The sequence below is a fragment of the Vulpes vulpes genome, chromosome 5 (assembly GCF_048418805.1).
Source record: "Vulpes vulpes isolate BD-2025 chromosome 5, VulVul3, whole genome shotgun sequence".
Taxonomy (NCBI): domain Eukaryota; kingdom Metazoa; phylum Chordata; class Mammalia; order Carnivora; family Canidae; genus Vulpes; species Vulpes vulpes.
Genome location: NC_132784.1, coordinates 72,135,992 through 72,158,304, shown reverse-complemented (window position 1 = coordinate 72,158,304; position 22,313 = coordinate 72,135,992). Strand labels below are relative to the sequence as shown.

Here is a 22,313-nt window from a genome sequence, read left to right as displayed (position 1 = left end):
GCGCGGGCGCTCAGCAGATGGTGACCATTGTTGTCACTGTGTTCCCTACACACTTGGGTATCTACCAGCCAAGGCAGTCCCTTCCATTTTAGACACTGGCCTAGGCCCCAGGGGATACCCCGAGGATATTTAAGACAGTGTGGTGGTGGTGTGCCAACCTGTGGGGGTGTTGAGAGTCTCGCCGAAGGGGCGCCGTCTTCGGAACTTGCCAGGGGAAGTCTTCCCGGCGCGGGGCCCTGGGCCGGATTCTCCAGCGCGTCTCCCGGGCGTGAGCGCGCCCCCCGCAGGCAGGCCCCGGGAAAGCCTCGGCCGGGGAGCCCCGGCGCCCGGCGGCCCCAACCCCGCCCCCCGCCCCCCGCCCGGCGGCCACCCTCGGGGGCGAGGCAGCCGGCGCGTGGGAGGGGACGGCGCGCCATTGGCTTGCGCGCGGGACCGGAGGAGGGACCAGCGCGGGCCGCCAGACTCGGGCAAACCCCGGCCGCGCAGGACGCCGCGCGCAGCCCCGCCGGCCCGGCCCTGCCCTGCCCTGCCCTGCCCTGCCCTGCCCGGCCCGGCCCGGCCCGGCCCCGCGCGGGCGGCGCGATGTGAGGTCCCGAGGGCCCGGCGTCCCCGGCCCGCCAGCTCCGCGCAGCGCCCGCGCCAGCCTGCGCTAGGAACGTAAGTTCGGCCCCGCCGCCCCCGAGCCCCGCGCGCTCCCTCCCGCCGCCGGCCGGTGCCTGCGCAGCGCAGCGCAGCCCGGCCCGGCGGGACCGCGGCGGACCTGGGACCCCGGGACCCCGTGCGCGCCAGCCGGACGCCCCGGGGCCCCCTCCCCGCGCCCCGCCGCCCCCACCCCCGGCGCAGCCCCGCAGCCCCTCGGGGCGCCTCCCTCGGCGCTCTCCACTCGCCGCCCTTCCCCGTGCCTCGGTTTCCCCCTCTCCCCCGGCTGCCCCCCTGCGCCGGCTCCTCGCCGTTGGACTGTTTATTTCGCCCTGCCCCCCCCCCCCCCCCCCCCCCGCCTGGGAGCAGGGGAGAAGAGGCAACCGCAGTTTCTGTCTGCCCGGGGTCGGACTGCGGTCCCCGCGCTCGGAGCCGGGTCCCCTCCCCCCCATCGCCATTGTTCCCGGTCCGAGGAGTGCGCGGCACAAACTTGCGAGCGCCCCTCCTTGTGCCCTCGCCCCGCAGGGCCGCGGGCCGCCGTGGCGGGGTTCCCGCGGGCCGGACCCGCTGGTTCGGGGGGGCGGGGGCGGGGGCGGGGGTGGGGGGCGCCCAGCAGCCCGGAGCTCCCCGCCGCGGGGCCCGGCTCCCGAGCCCGGGTCTCAGAAAGTGGGTGCGTGCCCGGAGCTAGGAGATGAAGGGCGCGGTGGGGGAGGAAGACGAAGCCGGCCTGGGGAGACCCCGGGCCTCCGGGCCGGGGAGCGAGGGAGGCCGAAGCCGCCGCCGCCGCCGCCGCCGCCGCGGCTGAGCCCCAGTTGTTGGGTGGGAGGTCGGGGAAGCGCAGGTGGAGACGGATCCCCCCGCCCCGGCTCCCCCGGAGTCGCGCGCTCGGCAGCAAAGGGCCGCGCGGGCTGGGGCTGGGCGGGCCGGGCGGGCCGGGTGGGCCGGGTGGGCTGGGGCTCCCTGCCCTGGGCAAAGCCCGCGCACCCCTCCGGGGCCGGGGTCTGTCGAGGAACAGCGAGAACCCCGCGCGCATCCCGGCGCGCCCCGCTGGCTCGGCGCTGGCCCGGCGTCCCCTCGCTCCGCCCTCCGCTCCCGCCGCCCCCTCGCGGCCCCGGGAGCGGGTCCTTCTCCGTCGCCAGGTGGGCGGGGGCAGGAGCGGGGCGGAGGCCGGGGAGCCCGGCGCCGACGGCAGGGCCGCCCCCCCCCCCCCCCCCCCCCGCCCCGCGCTTCCTGGGTGATTTCCTCCAGACAAACTTTTCCTGGTGGGGCGGCCCTGCGGGGAGATGGGGAGTCGCGGCGCCGCACAGATGCCCAGCCCAACGCGGCCGCCCCCTGGACCTGCGCCTCCGGTGGCCGTGTAAGGGGGCCACCACCCTGTGCAGACCAGACCCCCTCTTCCTGCAGCCCAAGGACCGGGGCGCACAGAGCGGGTGGGGGGGAGGGGAACACCCGGGAAGGGACACCGTCCTTTCTTTAGCAGAAGCCTCCAGCTGAGCCCCACACTCAGCCCGGGAGGAGGAAAGCTTTCTCTTGTGGGGTTAGGAAATAGGGCACTGTGTACTCTCCAGGTCTCAGCTCTTCCGTCTATAAAATGGGCCGTCTTATTCCTGAGGTCCCCTCTGGCCCCTTTATCCCGGGAGCAAGCTGTCCTGGCTTCTTTTTTTCTGCCCACATGCTGTAGGTCTAATCAGTCCTTCCAAATTTGGACTGGAGGGCTGAGGCCCAAAGCCCTTCACCCACGGATGGCTGTCAGCACCTGCTAGATCCCTGCCCCCAGGCTCCAGCTGTAGCTTCTCCAGCTCTGTGCTCAGCTGCCTCCTCCCCCCTCAAATCTTAGAATAGCCCCCCCGCCCCCCAGAAAGGGCCTGCCCCTAGCTGTGGGAAGGTAGGAAAACAGTGAAATGAGCAGTGACCCTGGATATACATAGTTCTAGACTGTTCTTTCACTGATTGAACAAATTGTTTGTGGGCCCTATACCAAAGGTGGTTTAGTGAGCCAAGTGCCAGACACAGTTCCGGGCCCTGGGAGACAGCTGCAAACAAAACAAAGTGTCACGGAGCTGAACTTAAATGATGGAGGGACAAATAATTTATATAGTGTATTGGGAGGTGAGGTTGGGGTGAGGGAGTTGAGTATCAGGCGTGTTGAAGTCAGGGGTGGGGTTGGCCTTCCTGAGGAGGTGACTTTGGAGCCAAGGCTTTGACAGAGTAAACTGTGGGCAGCCCCGGTGGCTCAGTGGTTTAATGCCACCTTCAGCCCAGGACATGATCCTGGAGACCCAGGATCAATCCCATGTTGAGTTCCCAGCATGGAGCCTCCTTCTCCCTCTGCCTATGTCTCTGCCTCTCTCTCTCTCTCTCTTTCTTTCTCTCATGAATAAATAAATAAAATCTTTAAAAAAAAAAAAAAAGAAAGAAAGAGTAAACTGTGGGGAAAGCTTGGGGAAATAAAGATCCTACAGAGAACAGCCTGTGCAAAGGTCCTGAGGCTGGAATGTGTCCACCATACTTGAGATCAACAGTAAGGAGCTAGTGTGGCTTGGGTAGAGTGAGGCGGTAGGGCAGAGATAGGAGGCAAGGCTGGCTGGAAAGGGACGAAGCGTGTCCTTTTCACAGATGAGGGAAGTGATGCTCAGAAACGGCATGTCAGTTCCATGCAGCAGTGGCATGGGCAGGGCGGGGTGCCTGACGTTCTGACGCCTGACCCATACTGCTTTCACTTCGCCCTGCATCTCAGCTACTCATTGGCAATGCTGGTTTGTATCGTTGCCAGGGTCAGGCCTGGCCTGACAGGGAGGGGAGCCACCCAGGCTTAGTACCTCAGGGGTTTCATATCCCTGCCACCTGCTGTCAGCCCCCTCCCGGGATTCTCCCTGCCTGTTCATCGTGAGCCCCTAAGGGCAGCATCTTCCTCCTGACCCAGAATGACGTGTATTTCCTTTCAATTTCCTTCTTATGGCCGCCCCTTGCAAACGCTCCATTCCCTATCCACATGTAGCCCCTTGAAAGGAGCTGAAGCTGGTATGGTCAAGGGAGAAACTGAGGCAAAGAAGCTGAGTCTCCTAGTCTGAGAATAACAGCAGCGTTATTACTGAACGTTCACTATAAAACAGGTACCTTTCTAGATGTTTTTATGCATCTTCTCATCAGTGGGTGTTAGGTGTCCTTATTAAACCTAGTTCACAGGTGAGGAAACTGAGGCCCAGAGAGGCAGTATCACTGGCCCGAGGCCATGCAGCTAATAAATGGTAGAAATGGGATTTAAGCACAGGCCTTTTGAGTCCTGACTTACTCCTTTGACCCTGAGCCAGATCCCCAGACCCTGGGGGAGATGGTCAGTCCTGGACTGTAGTTCTGGCCCACAGCATCCTGGGAGAAGTACAGGGACCCTTCTGCCTGCCTCCCCCAGCCCACCCAGAAGACAGATCGCCCCTTGCTTCTGGAAAAGTTGGCTCCAAATGCCGGAGCATCCCTGCAAGGAAGCCCCCACCCCGGCCCCCCTCTTGTTCTCCCCTTTCAGGGGTTTGGAGAGAGGTGGGGGGAATGGCATGTGTCTGCTGCCCCCTCACCAGAGCTCTGGCCCCGTGGCGACCAGAAGCCAGCCTGTCCCCATGGTCATGGCCTCATGGGCTCGGAAGCACCAGCTGCCTTTGAGGGCTCTGATGCCGTCACCGGGCTGGTGGGGAGGCAGGCCCATTCCCGGCTGGAAAAGGACAGAAATTCCCCATGTGCTCTGCCCTCTGTGACCGTGGGGACAGGGAAGACCCTCCTTCTGGTGACAGCTGAGGGGCGACGGATGGCCCTCAGGGGGCTGAATCCCCCTTGCACACAGCAGCCTCAGGCCCGGGGGTGGGCCGGGGGTGGGTGGCCCAGGGATGTCCCCTCCTTGTCGTCTGCTCTGCTCTGCTCCCTCACCCTTTCCAGAACTGCAGGGAGTGTTTATTTCTGGTCCCTGAGGCTCTGGAGATGTTTGTTTTGTGATGAAAGTTTGGGCTTCCCTCTGCCATTCTGCAAATCAGGCATCTTTGAAAAAGAAAGAGAACTCGCAGATAAATCATGCGTCCCCAGGGGCAGCCAGGCCGCCTGAGCTGTGCGGCTGGAGTGTGGATTTAGAAGCCACATCCTGAAGATCACAGCCGGGAGGGCCCCAGAGACCACGCTCCTGGTGTTTGCAGATGCGGAGACTGAGTCCCCAAGTCGGCCTCTGCTTTCTCCAGGGAAGCAGAATCTCTGGTGTCCTCGGCTGTCCTGTGTCCCCGTGCGTGACTCAGGGCTCCGCTGCCAGCTCCCACGTTCCTGGAGGTTCCTGGAAATGGGACGTGGAGGCCCTTTCTTGAAGACGACGACGGAGGAGTTTCGTCTCAGGGTCTAAGATCTGTCACCCCAGCAGGGTTTGCATCGTGCTTCCCCCCCACCTCCCCCCGCCAGCTCTCCCGTCATCCTGCCCCCCTTGCATCCACCGTTGGTGACTCGGGGCACAGAGATGGATGATGCCACCCGCCCTCGACTGGCTCACCGTCTACTTGAGACACGGGGCTGACTCAGACAGGCTCGGCCTTTAGAATAACCGTGCTCTCGAGGGACACACCGCAAGGAAGCTCTGCTGCATGCAGCCTCGCCCTGGCTTTGTGCCTTCGCCTGCCGTGACCCACATGACCAAAGCCACTATGATGACGTCAGTAGTGATGATGTTGGTAACGCATCGGTCAGGCCCCCTTTGTGTCCTGTGACTTCCTAGTTTCGCTGTTACTCCGCCACCAACCTGGCAAGTCAGGCATCGCGACCCCCATTTACGGTGCAGGAACGGAGGAGGGTCTGAAAGGTTGATCTGCCCAAAGGCTGAGGGCTAGAAACCAACATGGGTCCCTTCCCCCCCTACCCCACGCCTCTCCAGGACAGCCCTGGAGATGGGAGATTCACCCGGCCCGAGGGCTCAGGCTGGGGGCTCTGGGCTGGGGGCCTTTAGGGAGCCCCTCGGCCACGGAGCTGATGGGCCGCCCCAGGGAGGGACCCACGGGGTGGATGATTGGGGCTCTGGACCCTCTAGCCTCCCTGGCCTCCTTGCCTCCCTTTCTCTGTGACCAGCCAGAGGCTCCTTCTCTCGCTGCCCCCTCTCCTGGCACTGCCCTGGCCCACACCCCGTTTCCAGCTATTTTGCACCAATGTGATAAGAGAACAATGGGCCTCCCGCAGCCCTTCCCTGGTCCTGCTGGAATCACCGGGCCTTCACCCAAGGGAGGCTAGACCCCAGGAAGGAGGGAGTTCAGATGCTGGCAGCCGGCCAGGGACTTTCAAGGGGCGATGTGAGGAGAAAGATGGTGTAGGGCTTCGTTCTTCTCAGAGATTAGGCTCACCACCCAGCTCCCTGCCCCTGCCACACACACCCGCCCTTCTCAGGATATCCACTTAAAGCGCGGTCAGCTCGGTTCCAATTTCAGCTCAGCCGCTTACCCTGCGAAGCTTGAATAAGTCACTCGGGCCTTCGTTTCTTTATCGGGAGAATGGAGGTGACAACACAGCCATTCTCATAGGGTTGTCGTGGGGGCTGCAGAGGATTCCTGGTCTGGAAGTACCTGTTCCCTGCCTCCAACCCTGGGGTGGGTGCTCTTGGGGGCAGTTCCTACCAGACGGGGAGGGACAGGTGCACCGTCCCTCCAGCAGAAGGTCTTGTTTGAAAAGGAAGTGACTGTGACGCTCAGCAACAGTGACTCCCCCCTGAATCACCGGGAGGCTCGGCAGCTGGTGGGCGTGCTGGGCCCCAGGCCCCCTTCGTTCCCCCTCCCACTCCCACTGCTGGTCAGGTTTCTAAGCCAGCCCTCATGGGCACAGTCTCCATGCAGTCCGACTGTTTCTATGGAAACCGGGCTTCCTGGGAAGGCTACAGGGGGGTTGGGAGAGGTCCTTTAGGACCGGCCCCCTCTGATCTGCCGCCAGGGCAGGGCCTTGGCAGCTGCCCCATGAGCAGTGTCGCTAATTGCTGTCCTGTATGGAGCACACAGCAGGTGCCAGGCCCCTTGGCCGCCTTCGCCCAGTGCCTTCATCACAGCCCTGTGAGGTAAAAAATAGTTCTGTGGTTTCACAAAGGAAGAAATGGAAGCTCAGAGTGGTTAGGAAACTTTCTTGAGGCCGCAGACAAGTAAGAGAAAGAGTTGAGGTTTGAGCTCAAGTTTGCCTAATTATTAAGGCTATGCAGCCACGATGAGCCTCTCTGTCCCTGGCCTGTGTCTAGTTGTGCCCCCCTCTGTGCTGCTGCCACTCGGAGCTCTTTGGGGATGTTCTTGCTGGCCACAGATGTTCCTGCACTTGAAGGAGGGGCGGGTGGAGGTATGGGGGGGTGCATGCTGCAGGGAGTCAGACCTTGGCCAGCCGTCGGGTACGGGGCGGGGGGCTCTCCACACCTTCCCCAACTCACTAGTTGGTGACAGGTATTTGGTGAGCTCCTCACATGCCAGGAAGTTTGTCCCAGGCCCAGTGAGCAAGACCTAGGGGTGCTTGCCTTCTAGTGGTGGCTGCAAGTATCTGAGGAGGCCATGGTGATGTCTCACTGCACGTGCTCCTCCAGTCCTGACCCCCCCATTTCCTGGGCCACCCCACATGCCAGACCCTTCACCAAGAGCATTTGTACCCACTCTCCTATGTCTTCAGCATCCTAGACCCGCTTGTCTGAGGCCACCGGCCGGTAGGAGATGTCACCTTTGAACCAAGCGCCGCCTGACTGCAAAGCCCCTTCCCTGGACTCCTCTGCCACCAGCTCATATGTGGCCCAGGGCCGAGCCTGCCCTCTCTGGGCCTCAGCTTTCTGCCTTGTCCAGTGTGTGTTTGGAGCCTCCCCTGGGGCCCTGGCACTAACTGAGTGTGATCCTGGGTGTCCTGGCTGGGGCTGGGAGGCCTGCTCCCCGAAGCCCAACTCTCACTCATTCGCCTGCGCTGACCAACTGCCCACCTCGTGCAGAGGTCCAGTGGGGAGCTTCTTGGACAAGATAACAGCACTGCTTTCAGGTCACTGGGTCACCGGGAGCCCGAGTGCCTGTGATGTGACTGTGAGCATGGGCTGGAAGTGGCCTGTGGCTGTGCACGCTGAGACCCACGGAAGTCCAGGGGAGGGAGGGAGAGGCTGTGTCCTGGGAAGGCCCTGAAGAACTAGGAGCATCGAGGTGGGGGGAGCAGAGGGAGAGGAGGACCTTCCTGCGGGGAGGGGAGGGGAGGGGAGGGTACGGCCGGGGCAGCTGTCCCCATCTGCAGGTGGTGTTTCTCTGCATCTACACGTGTGCTAAGAGTTCGTGGAACTGCAAACAACAACAACCTAACTGGTTCCTAAGTGAAAACAACCATTAAGAAGGACAGAAACTCTGTTATTAAATACATACACATGAGAAAAAAAAAAAAGAAGGATAGTGACTTACTGGCTTTATTGGGAATCGAGGTCAGAGAGGCCAGCCAGGGGCAGAATGTAGAGGTCATGAGCTCAGGCTCTAGGGGGCCGCGGGCTGCATTATCCCTGCTCCTTGGCTGGGCAGGTTCACCTCCGCCTGCCCCTTCCCTTAGCCTCGGGCAGCCTGGCATGGGCGGGGGGGAGCCCTGGGGGCCCTTCAGAAGGCAGCTGGCTCTGGAAAGGAAGCAACAGCCCTATCAGGCAGGCTTTTTCCATTGTGCACAGCTGAATGGCTGAATGAAGAAAGGGAAGTGGGAGTGTGGGCAGGCCGGGCACTTGGCCCCAGGCCCCGCCCGTGTTCCCTCTCCTTAGCCTCCAGCACTTGCACAGAGTGAGTGTTCTTATTAACCCCATTTCACAGGGGCAGAAACTGAGGCTGTGAGAGCGGCAGCGAGCCGCCCAAAGCCCTGCAGCTGGTGAGAGGGGAGAACCAGGATTCGAATGCACATCTGGCTCAGCTGTGGTGCAGGGAGTGGAGCCAAGGGAGGTGTCCTGTGTCCTCACTTAGGTTAAAATGAGGCAGGACTGAAAAACACCTGTGGAGTGGTAAGGGGAAGAAAGTTCAAGGGCAGATCCTGGGGATGGGGGGGGGGTGCCCAGGGGTAGGACATGTGGAGGGGCCGGCAGGTGCATAGGAGAACTGCAGGTGGCCTACCTACACTCCCCGGGCGGTGGGGCACATGCTGTGGGTGAAGCAGGGACAGAACCTAGTGCTTGGAGAAGTTAGCAGTGCAGAGGCAGGGTGCAGGGGCTTCTACTCCCCAGAGGAGTTAGGGTTGCAGGGGCAGGGTGCAGAGGGTCCTACTACCCAGGGAAGGTAGCAGTGCAGAGGCAGGGTGCAGGGGGTCCTAGGACGAGTTAGCGGTGCAGAGGCAGGGTGCAGGGGCTCCTACTCCCTGGAGATTGCACTCTCCCTGGGAGGCCCTAGGGCCCTTTGGGGGTGGTGAGCTCCTTGCTGGGGTCTGGGCTCTGGGGGAGGCCGCAGCAGGTCCCACCAGCCCAGGTACCTGGTGGTGGTCCCCGTGGATAAAGCCTATCCCCGCTAAGCGCATCAGCTGTCTTCCTCTGCCCGACGACCCTCCCCACCAATGCCCACGATCCGAGGGGGGGTCACTGACACAGCCCGGGGCCTGGCGGGCTTGGCCTGAGTGCCAGCCTTCTGACAGGGGACTGAGATCTATGGCTAATTGTCAAACTCCGCAAACAGCCCAGGTGTCCCGCAGTGAGTGGCTGCATCAGCAACCGGGTACGTCTGTCCCACAGAACATGACTCTGCCATGAAGAGGAACAGGCAGGGGAAGTGCCCAGCGGCTTGGGTGAATCTCCGAGGCATTTATCGTTAGGCTGCATGGAAGAAGCGGTCTCCAGGGGGTCTAGTCTATATGATTCTGTGCATAGAGCACGTTTGAAAAAACCCCAAGCCAGAGCGATGGCCAACAGATCAGTGGGGAGGGGAGGGGAGGGGAGGGGAGGGTACGGTACGGCCGGTACGGCCGGGGCAGCTGTCCCCATCTGCAGGTGGTGTTTCTCTGCATCTACACGTGTGCTAAGAGTTCGTGGAACTGCAAACAACAACAAAAATGTCAGTTCTGCAGTATGTAAATTAAAAAACGAAAGGCCAGAGGGGGAGGCCGGAAGAGGAAGAAGGGTGAGGGCCGGGCTACCCGATGTTTCCTTTGCTGAGGCAAAGAGGGGGGCCAGCCCGGGCGGCGACCGGCGGTGGCTGGCCAGCTGTCGTGGGCCGTCTCAGGCCGGTCTGTCTGGCAGTGGGAGGGACGCCAGGCTGATTGTCGCCTCTCTCTGGAGTCACGGGAGCTGGTGGCAAGTGCTGAGGTGTGGGGACAGCGGCTGGGCCCTGGGGGGCAGGGTCATTAAGCCCTGCCTTCTCTGGTGGGGCTGGCTACCTCCCCATCAGACAGGCCTCAGGCATTGGAGCTGTCTTCATGGCCACCACCGGCCACCTCTGTACCCCTCCCCTGGGGGCTGGGTGTGGGGAGGGGTCAGCAGAGCTACCCCTGTTTCATAGATGATGAGCCAAGGCCAGGGGGCTGGACATCGCTCCCTGGAGACCACTGAGACTGACTTGTGTGCCTACTTCCCTGCTCTACCCAAGTCTAAAGCCACATTATCCAGGTTCCCCGAAGTCTGAGTCTTGGTCCTGATTATTTGTCGGGGTGCTTTATGTTATTTTAAGACACAGGGAGGCTAGAAAACCAGAGGTGATCAAGGGCTTGGAGGGTGAGGCTTGGCTGGGGCCACACGCCCCTAAGGCGGCAAGCCAGACTGGGACCGGCTCAGGCCTGGGCGGGGAGGTCCAGCAAGCCCAGCAGAGGGGCAGGCGATTTCTGAAGCTCGTCTGCACGTGAGGGTAGTTTTCCCGACTTGCTGGCGGGTGGCTGTGGGCTTCTGGAGAATGGGGTGCTGGAATAAGGCATGTGGTGGGGTGGGAGGTATGGAGTTACTCAACCCCGTCTCTGTTGAACTTTGTTGAGCTTGGTTTCCTCATCTGTAGGGTGGGTGTAAATAGTTCCCACTGCATGCTAGGGTGGGGGTGTGATAGAGGAGCCCCCCCCCCCCCCCCCGCCCGCCACCCCGGCCAGCTTCTGGAAACCTTTGCCTCACTGGGGTCTATACTTCTGTCTCCTTTGTACAGCTGTTGTGGTGATCGAAGGCGAGGACCCGCAGTCAGCTCATCTCTGTGTCTCCCACACCAGAGCCTGGCACACAGTAGGTGCTCAAGACCTGGCCCTAGGTGGAGCTGGGGGGTGGGGGTGTGTGTGGCTGGGGATTGGGGGGGTGTGGAGGCTTGTGAGCAGACACGGGGTGGGGAAGAGGCCGGTTGTGAGTGCCCCTGGCAGGAAGGGGCACAGAGCTTCTGCCCACTTTCCTGACTTCACTGGGTCCTGGGGCCACCCCCCTCCCCCTTCATTCGGTCCTGGCAGGTTTGAAGGATGATGTCTGCGAGACAGGGAGGGAGGGCTTGCTGGATGGAGGGATTATCTGGGCAGAGGATCAGTGGGGGTTGCTGGACCCCAGGACTTGGGCATGTCTTCCTTCTTCTGGCAAGACTGGCCTGTGCTCGTTTGCCCCCGCCTCCAGGAGCTTTGGATGTGGTCTCCACTTCGGCCCACAGACCCCTCCGGGGCCATCTGGAAGGCTCTGTCCAGCCTGGTTCCTGGGGTCTGCCGTGTTCTTGTAGGCCAGATGGGCTCACAGAGCTGGAAGAGCTTTAGGGACACCCTCCTCCACCCATTTTAGAGATGAGGAAGCTGAGGCCAGGAAGGGGAGAGACTTGCCTCTTTCGCCAAATGGCCGGGTGGTTAAGGAGCTGAGTACGAAGGCTGGGCCCCCAGATCTCTCCAGACCTCAGGCCCCGGGTGCAGGTCCGGCAGGCCCTGAGGTGTGGAAGCTGGGGAGCTGTGGCTGAGGCTGGTGTCTCCCCTCAGCCCCTCCGCAGACGCCAGGCTCCAGGACGAGATGGCAGCCAAGCAGCCCCCACCTCTCATGAAGAAGCACAGCCAGACGGACCTCGTGAGCCGCCTGAAGACCCGCAAGATCCTTGGCGTGGGCGGGGAGGATGACGACGGGGAGGTGCACCGCTCCAAGGTGTGCCGAGGGACCTCAAGCTGGCCACCCCCCGGGGAGGCGGGCCGGCCTGCGTGTGGGAGAAGAGTAGCTGCGGCCTGCAGAGCTTCAAGCGCTCCAGGACTCAGCTCGCGGTTTTCTAGGAACTTAATGGAGATGTCAGGGGAATAATAACAAAAATGAAGACAGATCATTAGAATGAATTTCATGCTTATTACGTGCTCGTTATTGCACCAATTGCTTTATAAGTATTATTAATCCTGCTAGTTCTGGGAGATAGTTATTAACCCATTGCATCGATAAGGAAACTGAGGCTCAGCGAGGTCAAGGACTTGCACAAGGCCCTGCCAGTAAGTGGCAGAGCCAGGCTTTAAGCCCGTGCCCAGTGCTTTTATCTTTCCTCAGCATATTTTCAGTTTCCCGTCAGCTCTGGTGTCATGAAGGGGCAGAGGGGGGTGGCCTCGGTGTGACCTTTCTAGCCTGGATGACCTTTTGGCTAAGCAGAAGGCCCCAGGTGGATCCCTGGGCATGCCAGGGGGCTCGGGAGGGGAGTGAATGGCCTGGGCCTGCCCCTGACTCCTCTTGGTCCACAGATCAGCCAGGTCTTGGGCAACGAAATCAAGTTTGCTGTTCGGGAGCCCTTGGGGCTGAGGTGAGCATGGAGTGGGAGTTTGGGTGGGTGCGGGGTTATGGCAGGGGTGCTGCATGAGGCCCCGCCTCGTCCGCTCTGCCCTGGTGTCCTCGTGCCTGTGATTCCCTCCCTCCTATCTCATGCCCTCCGCCTTTTACCAGCCATCCCTGGACACCGTGGCTGGAGAGGGGAGGGTCCCCTGGGGCCTGGAGGTGGCAGTGGGGGGCCCTGACCGTGACCTTTCTCTCCACGTGTCCCCAGGGTCTGGCAGTTTGCTTCTGCTGTGCTCTTCTCCGGCATTGCCATCATGGTGAGGCCCCACCCCACCTCTGGGCCCTGGGTCTGGCTCCCTGTCCTGGGGTCCCTGCTGCCTCTATCCGTGTGGTCATCGTGCTGACACCCTACCTGTCCAGTCCCAGCTCCTGACGCTCATTCCCACCCATACCCTGCATGCTCTGGAGCATCCTAGATCCCATGGTGCATGTCCCTGACTCCTTGCCCCTGGGAACCTAGAGCCTTCGGTCCTGGCACAGGGGAGTCCGGGGTTGGGGGAGGGCGACAGGTAATCAAGATTCTGATGTTGGACTGCCCCAGGGGCTTCTGCCCTGCTTCTGGGGGAAGGAAGACGTCCGTGGGAGGTTTCAACAGTGACCCCCTCCAACTTTACCCTGAACTTCCCACCCGATGCCTGCAGGCCCTCGCTTTCCCTGACCAGCTCTACGATGCAGTCTTTGATGGAGCCCAGGTGACCAGCAAGACCCCCATCCGCCTCTACGGCGGTGCTCTCCTCAGTGAGTATTGCCAGGGCAGACTGGGGGTCGTGATGGGCAGCTGGGGACCAACCGGGACCAAGAGAAGCATGGGGAAGCCCTTCTTTGTGCAGGGGCTCCCCTTCCACACCCCCCCTTGGGGATGAGTCCATCTCCCTGGGGGTGTGCTGCCATCTTGTGGCCGCTGCTGGAATGCACCCAGTGGACTGGGCTACGTCTCTGCCATCGACACCCCACTGGGTCACTGGGCTACAGAGATGAATGGGGCTCGGGCCCTGCCCTCCAGGGCCTCAGCCTAGAGGAGGAGGCAAAATCAACAGTGTCTGCAAAACCCCTCCCACCCCTGGGCCTTTCTTGAGCCATCCCATTTCCTCTCTGATTTGAGTCACACCCCGCGCCTGGTGGGCAGCTGACTTAACAGCTCTTAAAGGCTAGCACGGGTAGTGTCCCTCCTCTTCTCCCAAACACTCTATGGCTCCCATTTTCCTGCAGAATAAAGGCCCAGCCCCTCCACCTGGCTTTCCGGGGGGGGTTTATGGGGTGGATCCAGCCTACCTTCCCAGACCTACCTCCCCCATTTCCCACTGTGGGCTCTGGACTCCAGCCACGTCTCATGATGCCCAGCCCCCCATTTCAGGAGGCCTCTGTGCCTTTGTACCGTCTCCCCAACCTTGTGCCGATGGCACTTGTGCAGATCCTTCAAGGGTTTGCCCCAGTACTGGTGAGACAGGCACTGGTGGAGATTGGTGTGGCTTCAAGCACTCCACCCAGACAGTGGGACAGGTGGGGCTATGGGGTTAGGACAGATGATGGACGGTTTTCATTGGGGGGGTGTGAGTGGACGGGGGAATGTGGAGGTCTGGGATCTTTCTCCAGGCCCAAGCTGCCTGCCCCCAGTCTGCTCTTTGGTCCCCCACCCCAGGCATCTCCCTGATTATGTGGAACGCTCTCTACACGGCTGAGAAGGTTATCATCCGATGGACTCTGCTCACTGAAGCCTGTTACTTTGGGGTCCAGTTCTTGGGTGAGTCTTGAGGTGGGCAGTGAGACAGGGAGGCTGATGGAGGGGGAGGCGTGGGCAGGGCAGCTTGGTTTCCAGGAAGTCATGAAAGTCTGTCTGCGGAGGAGGGACTCAAGTGGCCTCGCGTGCCTGTAGGTCTGCACACCCGTGCTCACACTCCTAATACCTGCCCGTATCTTCTTGATTGCACACGCATGCATCTCCACAGCCTCGGCCACGCACGTGCACCTGCAGCTTCCTGTAACCCATTGCTCGCTGGTGTACCCAGCGCACACCCAGTCTTGCCCACACGCTCACCCTCACCCCGGTACCTGCCAAATGGGGGACAGCAGAACAGACGCATCCAGCAGGAGCCCCCAGCTCAGCATGTCTTCCAGGGTTGGGGGTGAGGCCCGCCCCTCCTCTGATCTCTGTCCCCTCCCTGTCTTTCTCCCACAGTGGTCACTGCCACACTAGCCGAGACGGGCCTCGTGTCCTTGGGGATCCTGCTGCTCCTGGCCAGCCGTCTCCTTTTTGTAGCCATCAGCGTTTACTACTATTACCAAGTCGGCCGGAAACCCAAGAAAGTCTAGCCACTCGCTGGGCCAGGGGCCCCTGTGGGGCAGGGAGGTCCCCGGGCCCCGGATTCCCTCTGGCTCCTGGAAGGCAGGAAGGACCCTGCCCTGCGCCAGGCCTGCCCCAGGCAGGCGTGGCTGACCACCTTCCTTTCCTCCTGAGCACCCCCAAATGCTGTGATCTCCTGGACTTTCAGGTTTGGGGAGGGACAAGGCCTTGGGACCTCTGTTCTTCACCTCACACAGTACCGCCTCCTTTTCTCTGGTCTCTTGGCCTCTGGATCCCCTGGATAGATGCCTACGGAAGAGCTTGAGTCATAGTGTCTTAGGCTAAGGCGAGGCTCCTGCTGCTTCTGCCAGGAGGCCCTTCTTTCGTTTGGGAGAGGTGTGCACCGCCCCCCTGCCCTCCCTGCACCCCCACCCGATCTAGTGCCCACACAGCTGAACGTGGCTTCTGTGTACGCCTGGAAAACCTGAGAACTCGACCCCAGACTCCTCAGTGTGGGCCCTCCCCAGCTGCCGGAGCTGCCCCCTGCCCCTAAGCGCACATCCTTGCCTTTCCCACGGCCTAGCCGCGGGGCTGATGGGGGAAGGGGGGGGATGGCTGTCTTTGAGCTGGCAACTCCCTTTGCAGCCTGTCTGTGAGGTGGGCAACCTGTAGCCAGAGCCCAGGCCCGGCCCCCAAGCCCGGCCACCACGGGCTGTCTCCCAGGGCCTTGCTTGAGGCTGCTCCGGTCCCCGGGGCTCCTCAGGTCCCGCCGCTGGCCTGGGTCCAGAGGCCGCCAGCAGCCTCACCACAGGCTGGCCCTGGCAGTGAGTGCAGAAAGCACCCTATGGAGGCCCCTGTGGGGTTTGAGATGAGGAAGGAGGAGCAATGGCATTTCCTTGTCCCTTGTCCTTCAGGGTCTGCTGTCTGCTTGGCTCTGCTCCCTCGCCTACCCTCACCCTCTCCCTGGGGTGCAGCCCCCAAGACCTGGTGGGGTAGGACTGGGTGCCCTTCAAACTCAGCAGGATAAATAAATAGAGATATTTCGGCAGGCCACTTCTCGTGTCCCCCACCACGAGTGCCCTGGAGGAGGCGAAGAAGCGGCTCCCTCAGAGCTGCAGACCCCCCACCTGTGCGCCCCCATAGCTGTCCCTCCCCAGGTCCCTTCCCTCCAGGACACAAGTAGGCACACCCGGAGTGGTGGCCCTCCTGGCGACAGGCATGGAGAATGACAGCCTGGGCCGTACCCTCGATTCTCACCTAGGAGTAGTGTGGTCAGCGGTGTGAGACAGATGGTCCTGAGGGAACCTTGCCCACATGGGGCTGGCTGTCCCCACAGCCACATGCTTGGTGCCCAGCAGAGCAGTGGTCTCGCTGCTGTTGCACAGCTGAGGAGAGAGGTCCAGTGGGTCGGGTGCCCACGGCTGTGCCGCTGGTGACCGGCTGAGCAGAAGGGAACCTGCTCACCAGGGAAAGGCTGGGCTCTGTCCTGACCCCCGACCCCTGCCTCTTCCGTCTGTGCCTCCCCCCAGAATCCAGCTGCTTGCTGACAAGCCCTGGCCAAGCGGGGCACCCACCACTGCTTTTGGGAGTTGGGGTTGGTGGCCGGCCTCCTGTCCATCTGATCCAGGCCTTTAAAAAGGCCTGGCTCATCCTCTGATGGGTGATGGGTGGTTTGTCCTAGTCACCGGTGGGCATGGTGGGCTGGTGCCCCTGGGTGGCTGGCAGGGAAGTAGGAAGTGTGGGCTTAGCAGTCGGGCTCTGGGTGCGGCACTTGCTGGAGCCAAGCAGTCTCACCCCTGGCGGGAGTGGACTGGGGTGGGCTGGGGAGGTGGGAGGGCCGCCCGGCCTTGCCCCTTGGGTGGTAGTGAGGGTAGTGAGCGCTGGCATGGCACTGTCGTGACATTCCGTGCTGCTTGCTCAGCCATCGGAGGTGGGCCCAGAGGGAGGGGGCCTGGCAAGCAGACGTAGTCTGGGGACCTGGCTGGGCTGGCGGGGAATGAAGGCCACGAGCCATTGCTGTGAAGGAGGCAGTAATAACAGGGAGGGGCACCCACATGTCTCCTGAAGAAGGCCCAGCTCTCCATCCTGAAGGTTTGGGAAGACTCCTCCCACCCTCTCCCCCGCCCATCACCTTCTACCCTCATCCCCAGAGCCCAGCACCCTCTGCCCACTTCTCGCCTCATCCCTGCACCCCCTCCACCCTCACCCCAAGCAAGACCACCTTTCTTCACAGTCACTATTTATTCTTTGTTCCTTTTTGTAAGAAACAGTCACAAAAACCAGTGCAAAACCATCAGTGTGGGTGTCCTGTTTTATATTACAAAAACTCCTCTTGATATAGAATATAAAAAGGAGGGGTCACAGGAAATAAACATGATAAATTAGCTCTGCTATCTACCGCAAGGAACATTTACAGTTTTCAAAATAGACTTTTGACATAGGATCCATGGGGGAAGGGAAGGAGGGGCTTCGGGGAGAATGGGGTAGGGCTGCCGGGGCCTTGGCTGGTTTGGGGTCCCCTCGGGCATGGAAAGGCCAGAGAGACGAGGGAGCCTCCAGACTGCTCAGGTGGCTGCTTCTTCCCACAAGGCAGTAGCTCTGGAGCAGGAAGCTGGCTTTCGGCCCAGGGTGTGGGTGTGTGGCCAGCAGTGTGGGGTCAGCCCTGGCCCCTGCCCTGTGAGCAGGCTGGGAGAAGTTCCCGCAAAGAGGTGTCCCTACCCCCGCAGCCCCCTGGCCCAGCAGCTGAGTGACTGCCCCCAGCACCTCGCAGGGGCTGTATCTGAACCAGCCCAGTTAGATCTCAGTGCCTGGGAGAGGGTCGAGCCCCACTGGGCCTGGGCTTTATTTTTCATGAGTCAGAATGGCTGCAGGCAGCTACCGGCCTAGATCAGTGCTAGAGGTGGATTCAGGGCTCCGTGGCACCTTTTTGGAAAGCCCTTGGGGATGAGGCTCACACCTACCCTTGAGCCTGCCTCAGCCAGATGTTCCTCTGGGACCTGCCCTTCCTCCCACTGATTCTTACAGGGCCCAGCAAGGGGGTGGGAGTGGGGGGGACACGCAGGATGCCAGATATTAGGCCCTTCTTACCTTGAAGGCTCCAGGTTCTCCTGGCTGGTAGGGGACCCGATGGGCCCCCGAAGCCTGGGATGCCCCTGGACGGGAGCCACACAGCTGCCCAGTCAGACCCTGAGTCCCGCCAGGCCAGCTGTTTTTGTTTATTTTTGTCAACCTCAGACCAGCCACATGCCTCTGCCGGGAAGCTGGAGCTAAGCATGTGGGCGGGCGGGTGGGTCTGGAGGAGCAAGTCGGAGGTCCTGCTCAGGCTGGGCTGGGAGACCAGCTGCAGGGCACACTGGGTCCTGGGGATGCCCTGTCGCCAGGGAGTTCGTGGCGGCTTGTATGGAGTTGCCAGGGCAGGCAGGCTGTTCCAGGGACAATATGGAAAGCCCCAGCTTGGTGGCCAGAAGGGGGGACTGGGACTGGGGTGGGGTGGGGTGGGGGGCAGCAGAAGGATGGCATGGGTCAAATCGAATCTTTACAGCAGGCACAGAGCTCAGGGCTGCATCTCTACAGGGGTGGGTGGCCGAGCAGGGAAGCACGGGGCCGCAGGCCACAGCTCCGGGTCTCCCAGTGGCCGGCAGGCTGGAGGGAGGCTGGAAGTGGACACAGGGCCTAGGATTCAGAATGCGCTCATGCTGCTCCTCCCACTGCCGTGCCTCTGGCAGACATCACTAATCGAGCCTAAATTGTCTGGCAGACACCACCAATGGGGATTTCGCCGTCCATCTGGCCCCAGGCCCCAGGCCAAACCCCAGATTCTGTGAACAGCCCCCCCAGCAATCATTCCTCATTCACTGGAGTCGAGGCATCTTGCAACACTGATGTAGAATGTAAGGCCCGTGTGTGAGGGACTGATTGTGGATTGTGAGTGTAGGGGACAACCTCTCCCTGCCTGAGCTGGGAAGAAACACTCAGAAGCATGCAATGGACAGCGAAGGGACTAGAAACCTTGTCGCAGCAGAAATGAGATGTCTTGGAGCTCTTGAGCCTGGAGAAAATGGGGCTCGGGGAAGGCAACGTGTGGTCTCAACCCTTTGGGAAGGAGAGAGAGCAAGTGGGATGCCACGGATGGAACCAGAGGAAAACAGAGGACTCTCATGTGCACTGAGCTGATGCTAAAAAGTCAAAGCAGTCCAAAGACTAAAGTCTGTCTCGGGAGGTAGTAAGCTCCCCATCCTTGGAGGTATGCGAGAAGAGGGTGGCAAAGTCTTGGCAGAGATCTTGTGGAAGACATCCAAGCCTCAGTTCTGGGTGGGGAGAGGAGAACCAGATGGTCTTGGGGGTTCGTTCAGCCCCGGGAGCCACAGAGTTGATGGAAAACAGGAAAGGGGTCAGGCTTGTGGGAAGAGGTGGGTGGTGTGTGGAAAAGGGACTGTAGTGTATGTGCGTGTGTGTGTGTGTGTATCCCTGGGGAGCTTAGAAAGTGTGTGTGTGTGTATGGGGAGGTAGGAGGGAAGCAGGTGGGGCCAGTCCAGAATTTTCTTAGCTGTGGAGCTGGGGAGTTCTTGACCAGCTTGCTCTCTCTCCCTCCTTGGGAAACCAGGATGCCGAGGCCAGGAAGCGGTGTGAGCAGCAGATGTGCTGGGACCTACAGAGCCCTGCGAGGGGTGACAGGCAGCCGAGGGACGACTGGGTTCTTGCTCAGAATTGTCATGCATGTGCTGTGTGACTGTGAATGAGAAACTGCCCCTCTCTGGGCTTTCCAGATTATTTGATCCAACAGAGGAGGGAAGCAAGGACCCCGCCAGCTGGGCCGTTCTTAGATCTAGTGTCCGAGCAGCCCACCCTTGGGCCCCGCCCGAGGCAGGGGCAACTCTATCCTCAGAGGCCCAGGGGTTGAGCACAGGTTCCAAGTTCCTAAGGACGTGGTGACCGAGTGTCCTGGGGGCCCCCGGGTTCCGTAGACCTCTGAGAGCTGCTTTTGCCTCCTTGTTGGCTAAATCCGCACTTTCTTGGCCCCCCCGAGCTGAGGAGAGGGCCCAGGCCCGGGGCTGCCGGGGGCTGGCGGGATCGAGGAGGGAGCCTTGCCCTGGAGATCCTTGGGTCTCTGTTGCTCCCTGGGTGCGGGCGCCGGGGCCTCGGCAGGGCACCTGTGGCACCCACCGGGAGTCCAGGTGGGGTACATCAGTCTGTATTTTCTTCTTCATTTTGTTTTGTTAAAAAAATAGCTATTTGCCTCCGCCCCGTCTCCTGGCCACTCGTTGTGAGCTCACGTCCTTCCCTGGGGCTGAGGGCAGGGGCACGGGGGCGGGGAGGGCGCTGGGTGCTGGGCAGTGGCGGCGGGTGAGGCGTCAGGCTGCAGGCCCTGCCCTCTACTGAATGCCCCGGAAGAGACACATGGCGAAGATCATGGCGAAGAGCTGCGGGGAAAGCAGATGTCGGCCTGTCAGGCTGGGCTCCCAGCCCCGCACAGGGCGGTGTCACCCCCACGGGGACGGTGGCTGTAGGGCAGGGAGGCGGCTCCGGCGCGCAGCACGCTGCAGGAGGAGGGCTTCCTGACAGTCCCCGGGGGCAAGGGTAGTCATGGAAAGAAGGGGCCTTGGGACATGGGTTCAAATCCAGCTCCCCTCTTTGCCAGCAGCCACATTGGGCCACATGTGTCCCTTCTCCGGGCCTGTGCACGGACTGGGGGCTCGCTGTGTGCCCCGCACAGCTTTATATGTGTTTGCGGAAACCTGTGACAGGGCAGGAGGCAGGACACAGAGAGGTGATGCAACTGCCCTCAGGTGACACGGCTGCAAGTGGGGGAGCTGGGGGGCTGGGGTTTGCGTCTGGGCACTGTGACCCCGCAGCCAGAGCTCGAAAGTCCTGCGCGCTCCCCCGTCTAGCTCACGGGTGTGGGGGGGAGTAGGATGGCAGTATAAGGCAATGATGCTGGACAGTAGCTGTAGGAAGTTACCAGCATCGTTATTAACAGGCAGGGGACATGTAGCCCTTCGCAGAGTTGAGAGCACAATTCCTGAGCACCTAACCGGGGCCCTGGGGTGGTGGGGCAGGCAGAGACCCGGATGCAGGGTTAGCCCTCTGACCAGAAGGGCTGAGTCCCCCACGAGCAGGGGTCTCCTTGCAAGTGGCCCATGACACAGGCCCCAGCCTGGAAGCTCAGGGCCGGATCTCGGGTCGGGGAAGTGGGGTGCAGGTAGGCGAGGCTGGGATGGAGATAAGCAGAGGTCCCTTTCCAGGACCAGGGTTCTGGTTCCTATTGGGGTCGCTGCCGGCTGGGGGGCTGGGGGTGAGGGCAGCACACGGAGAACACAGACGATGTCCGATAAGCCCCAGGACCACCTGCCAGGCTTGGAGCCCCATCCCCTGCCATCCTCTCAACACCCAGGAGCCCCAAAGCCGGGGAGCAGGGTAGTAGCACCATTTCACCGAGAGGTCACCTATGGCTCAGAGGCCCTGTGTGCCCAGAGGTAGAGCTGGGAGTTAGACTGGAAAAGCCCGTGTTCTTCCTGCGTGGCGTGGGGGTAGGGGGGGCACAGCCTGTGATTCCGCATCCCTGCCCTGGGGTGTGTGTTTCTCGAGCATCAGGTCCAAGGTCTCCGCCAGAGACCTTCTTCACCGGGAACGGTGCTGGCATACAGTAGGCGCTCAATCTATGCTTGCTGGATGAGTGAATAAACGACCCCTCCCTCTCCCCCGTAGTGTCCACAAAGACCTGCTCCCCCCGGGAGCTGTAGGACGCCCTGAGGAGCTGAGCAAAGCCACGTTTGCCAGGCACCCGGGAGGCCCCCCAAGGAGGAGGGGGAGGCTGAGGCTCGGCTGCCTGGCCGAGGCCGGAGGGGTCCCTTCCTGGAGCTGCTCAGGCCTGGGCTACGCGGTCAGTCCAAACTGGGGAGGAGCGGGTTTGAACCCGGGAGGAGGGCGGGAGAAGGAAGGGCGGCGGCGCCCCTCGGCTGAAGCGCCACCTGGTGGCGGCGGCGAGAGCCTGCAGCTGCCTTCCCTTTGAGGGGCTCCGGGGTCCAGGGAAGAGGGGGTTTATGGAGACCGCCCTGGTGAGGTCGACAGGACCCCCCCCAGGCCCCGAACCTCCCCCAGAGAAAGGGCCTGACCTAGAAGCACAAGCTGCAGCCCCTCCCATCAAGGCAGCGGTGTTGATCCTCTGACAAGAGTCACTGGACCTTGGGGGAAGATTCCCCAGAGAGGAACAGGGGTGGGGGACAGTGGGAGGAAGATTGGGGGTGGCTCCCAGAGCCTGTCCACTCCCTGCTGGAGACTTGCTCAGAGGAGCCCAGAGTCCAACAGTGACTCGGGCAACAACAGACAGACCCAGCCGGGCTTACCATCCCGCAGTCCCCGCAGTGGGGGACCGACCCACTTGGTCCTGGATTTAGGATGCGGAGACAGAGCTAGCCTAGGGGGGATGCAGGCCATAGGGGATCTCTCCGAGACCCCGTGTGTGCCTTGCTTCTGGGGAGCCGCAGACGTGGGGGCCTTTACTCACCTCGATGGCCAGTACCCCTATGGCGAGGGCTCCAGCCAGGTAGACGTAGGTTTCGAACGTGTTGAGGATCACTGTGTAACAGCCCTGGGAGGGAAGGACCAGAGGTGAGGCCGTAGCCAGAGACAGTCTGGGGTCAGGGGCCAGCCTCTGGACCGAGGTACGAAACCGGGGGACTGGCACGAGGCCCC

General features: G+C 61.6%; 2 protein-coding genes across 4 annotated transcripts in view; one reads left to right on the top strand and one right to left on the bottom strand.

Moving 5' to 3' along the window:
- The first annotated feature begins 449 nt into the window (after window positions 1-449).
- Window positions 450-16,917, top strand: TP53I11 (tumor protein p53 inducible protein 11). 2 transcript variants are annotated; one of them, XM_072758813.1, is made up of 8 exons: window positions 450-657; window positions 10,725-10,798; window positions 11,518-11,677; window positions 12,250-12,308; window positions 12,549-12,597; window positions 12,982-13,078; window positions 13,980-14,081; window positions 14,517-16,917. In XM_072758813.1, the coding sequence occupies exons 3-8, from the start codon at window positions 11,549-11,551 to the stop codon at window positions 14,648-14,650; spliced, it is 570 nt and encodes a 189-aa protein (XP_072614914.1). In that variant the 5' UTR covers window positions 450-657; window positions 10,725-10,798; window positions 11,518-11,548; the 3' UTR covers window positions 14,651-16,917. The 2 variants fall into 2 exon arrangements, with proteins under 2 accessions (XP_072614914.1, XP_072614915.1); XM_072758814.1 differs by lacking the exon at window positions 450-657 and adding an exon at window positions 8,409-8,617.
- The window catches only part of TSPAN18 (tetraspanin 18), a 187,717-nt gene continuing 182,247 nt past the window's right edge, over window positions 16,844-22,313 (bottom strand). For both annotated transcript variants that reach the window (XM_072758810.1, XM_072758809.1), the window contains exons 10-11: window positions 22,126-22,209; window positions 16,844-20,041 (exon numbers count right to left, since the gene is read on the bottom strand). In XM_072758810.1, the coding sequence (XP_072614911.1) occupies window positions 19,994-20,041; window positions 22,126-22,209 (132 nt within the window). In that variant the 3' untranslated portion in view covers window positions 16,844-19,993. The remainder of the gene's footprint in view (window positions 20,042-22,125; window positions 22,210-22,313) is intronic.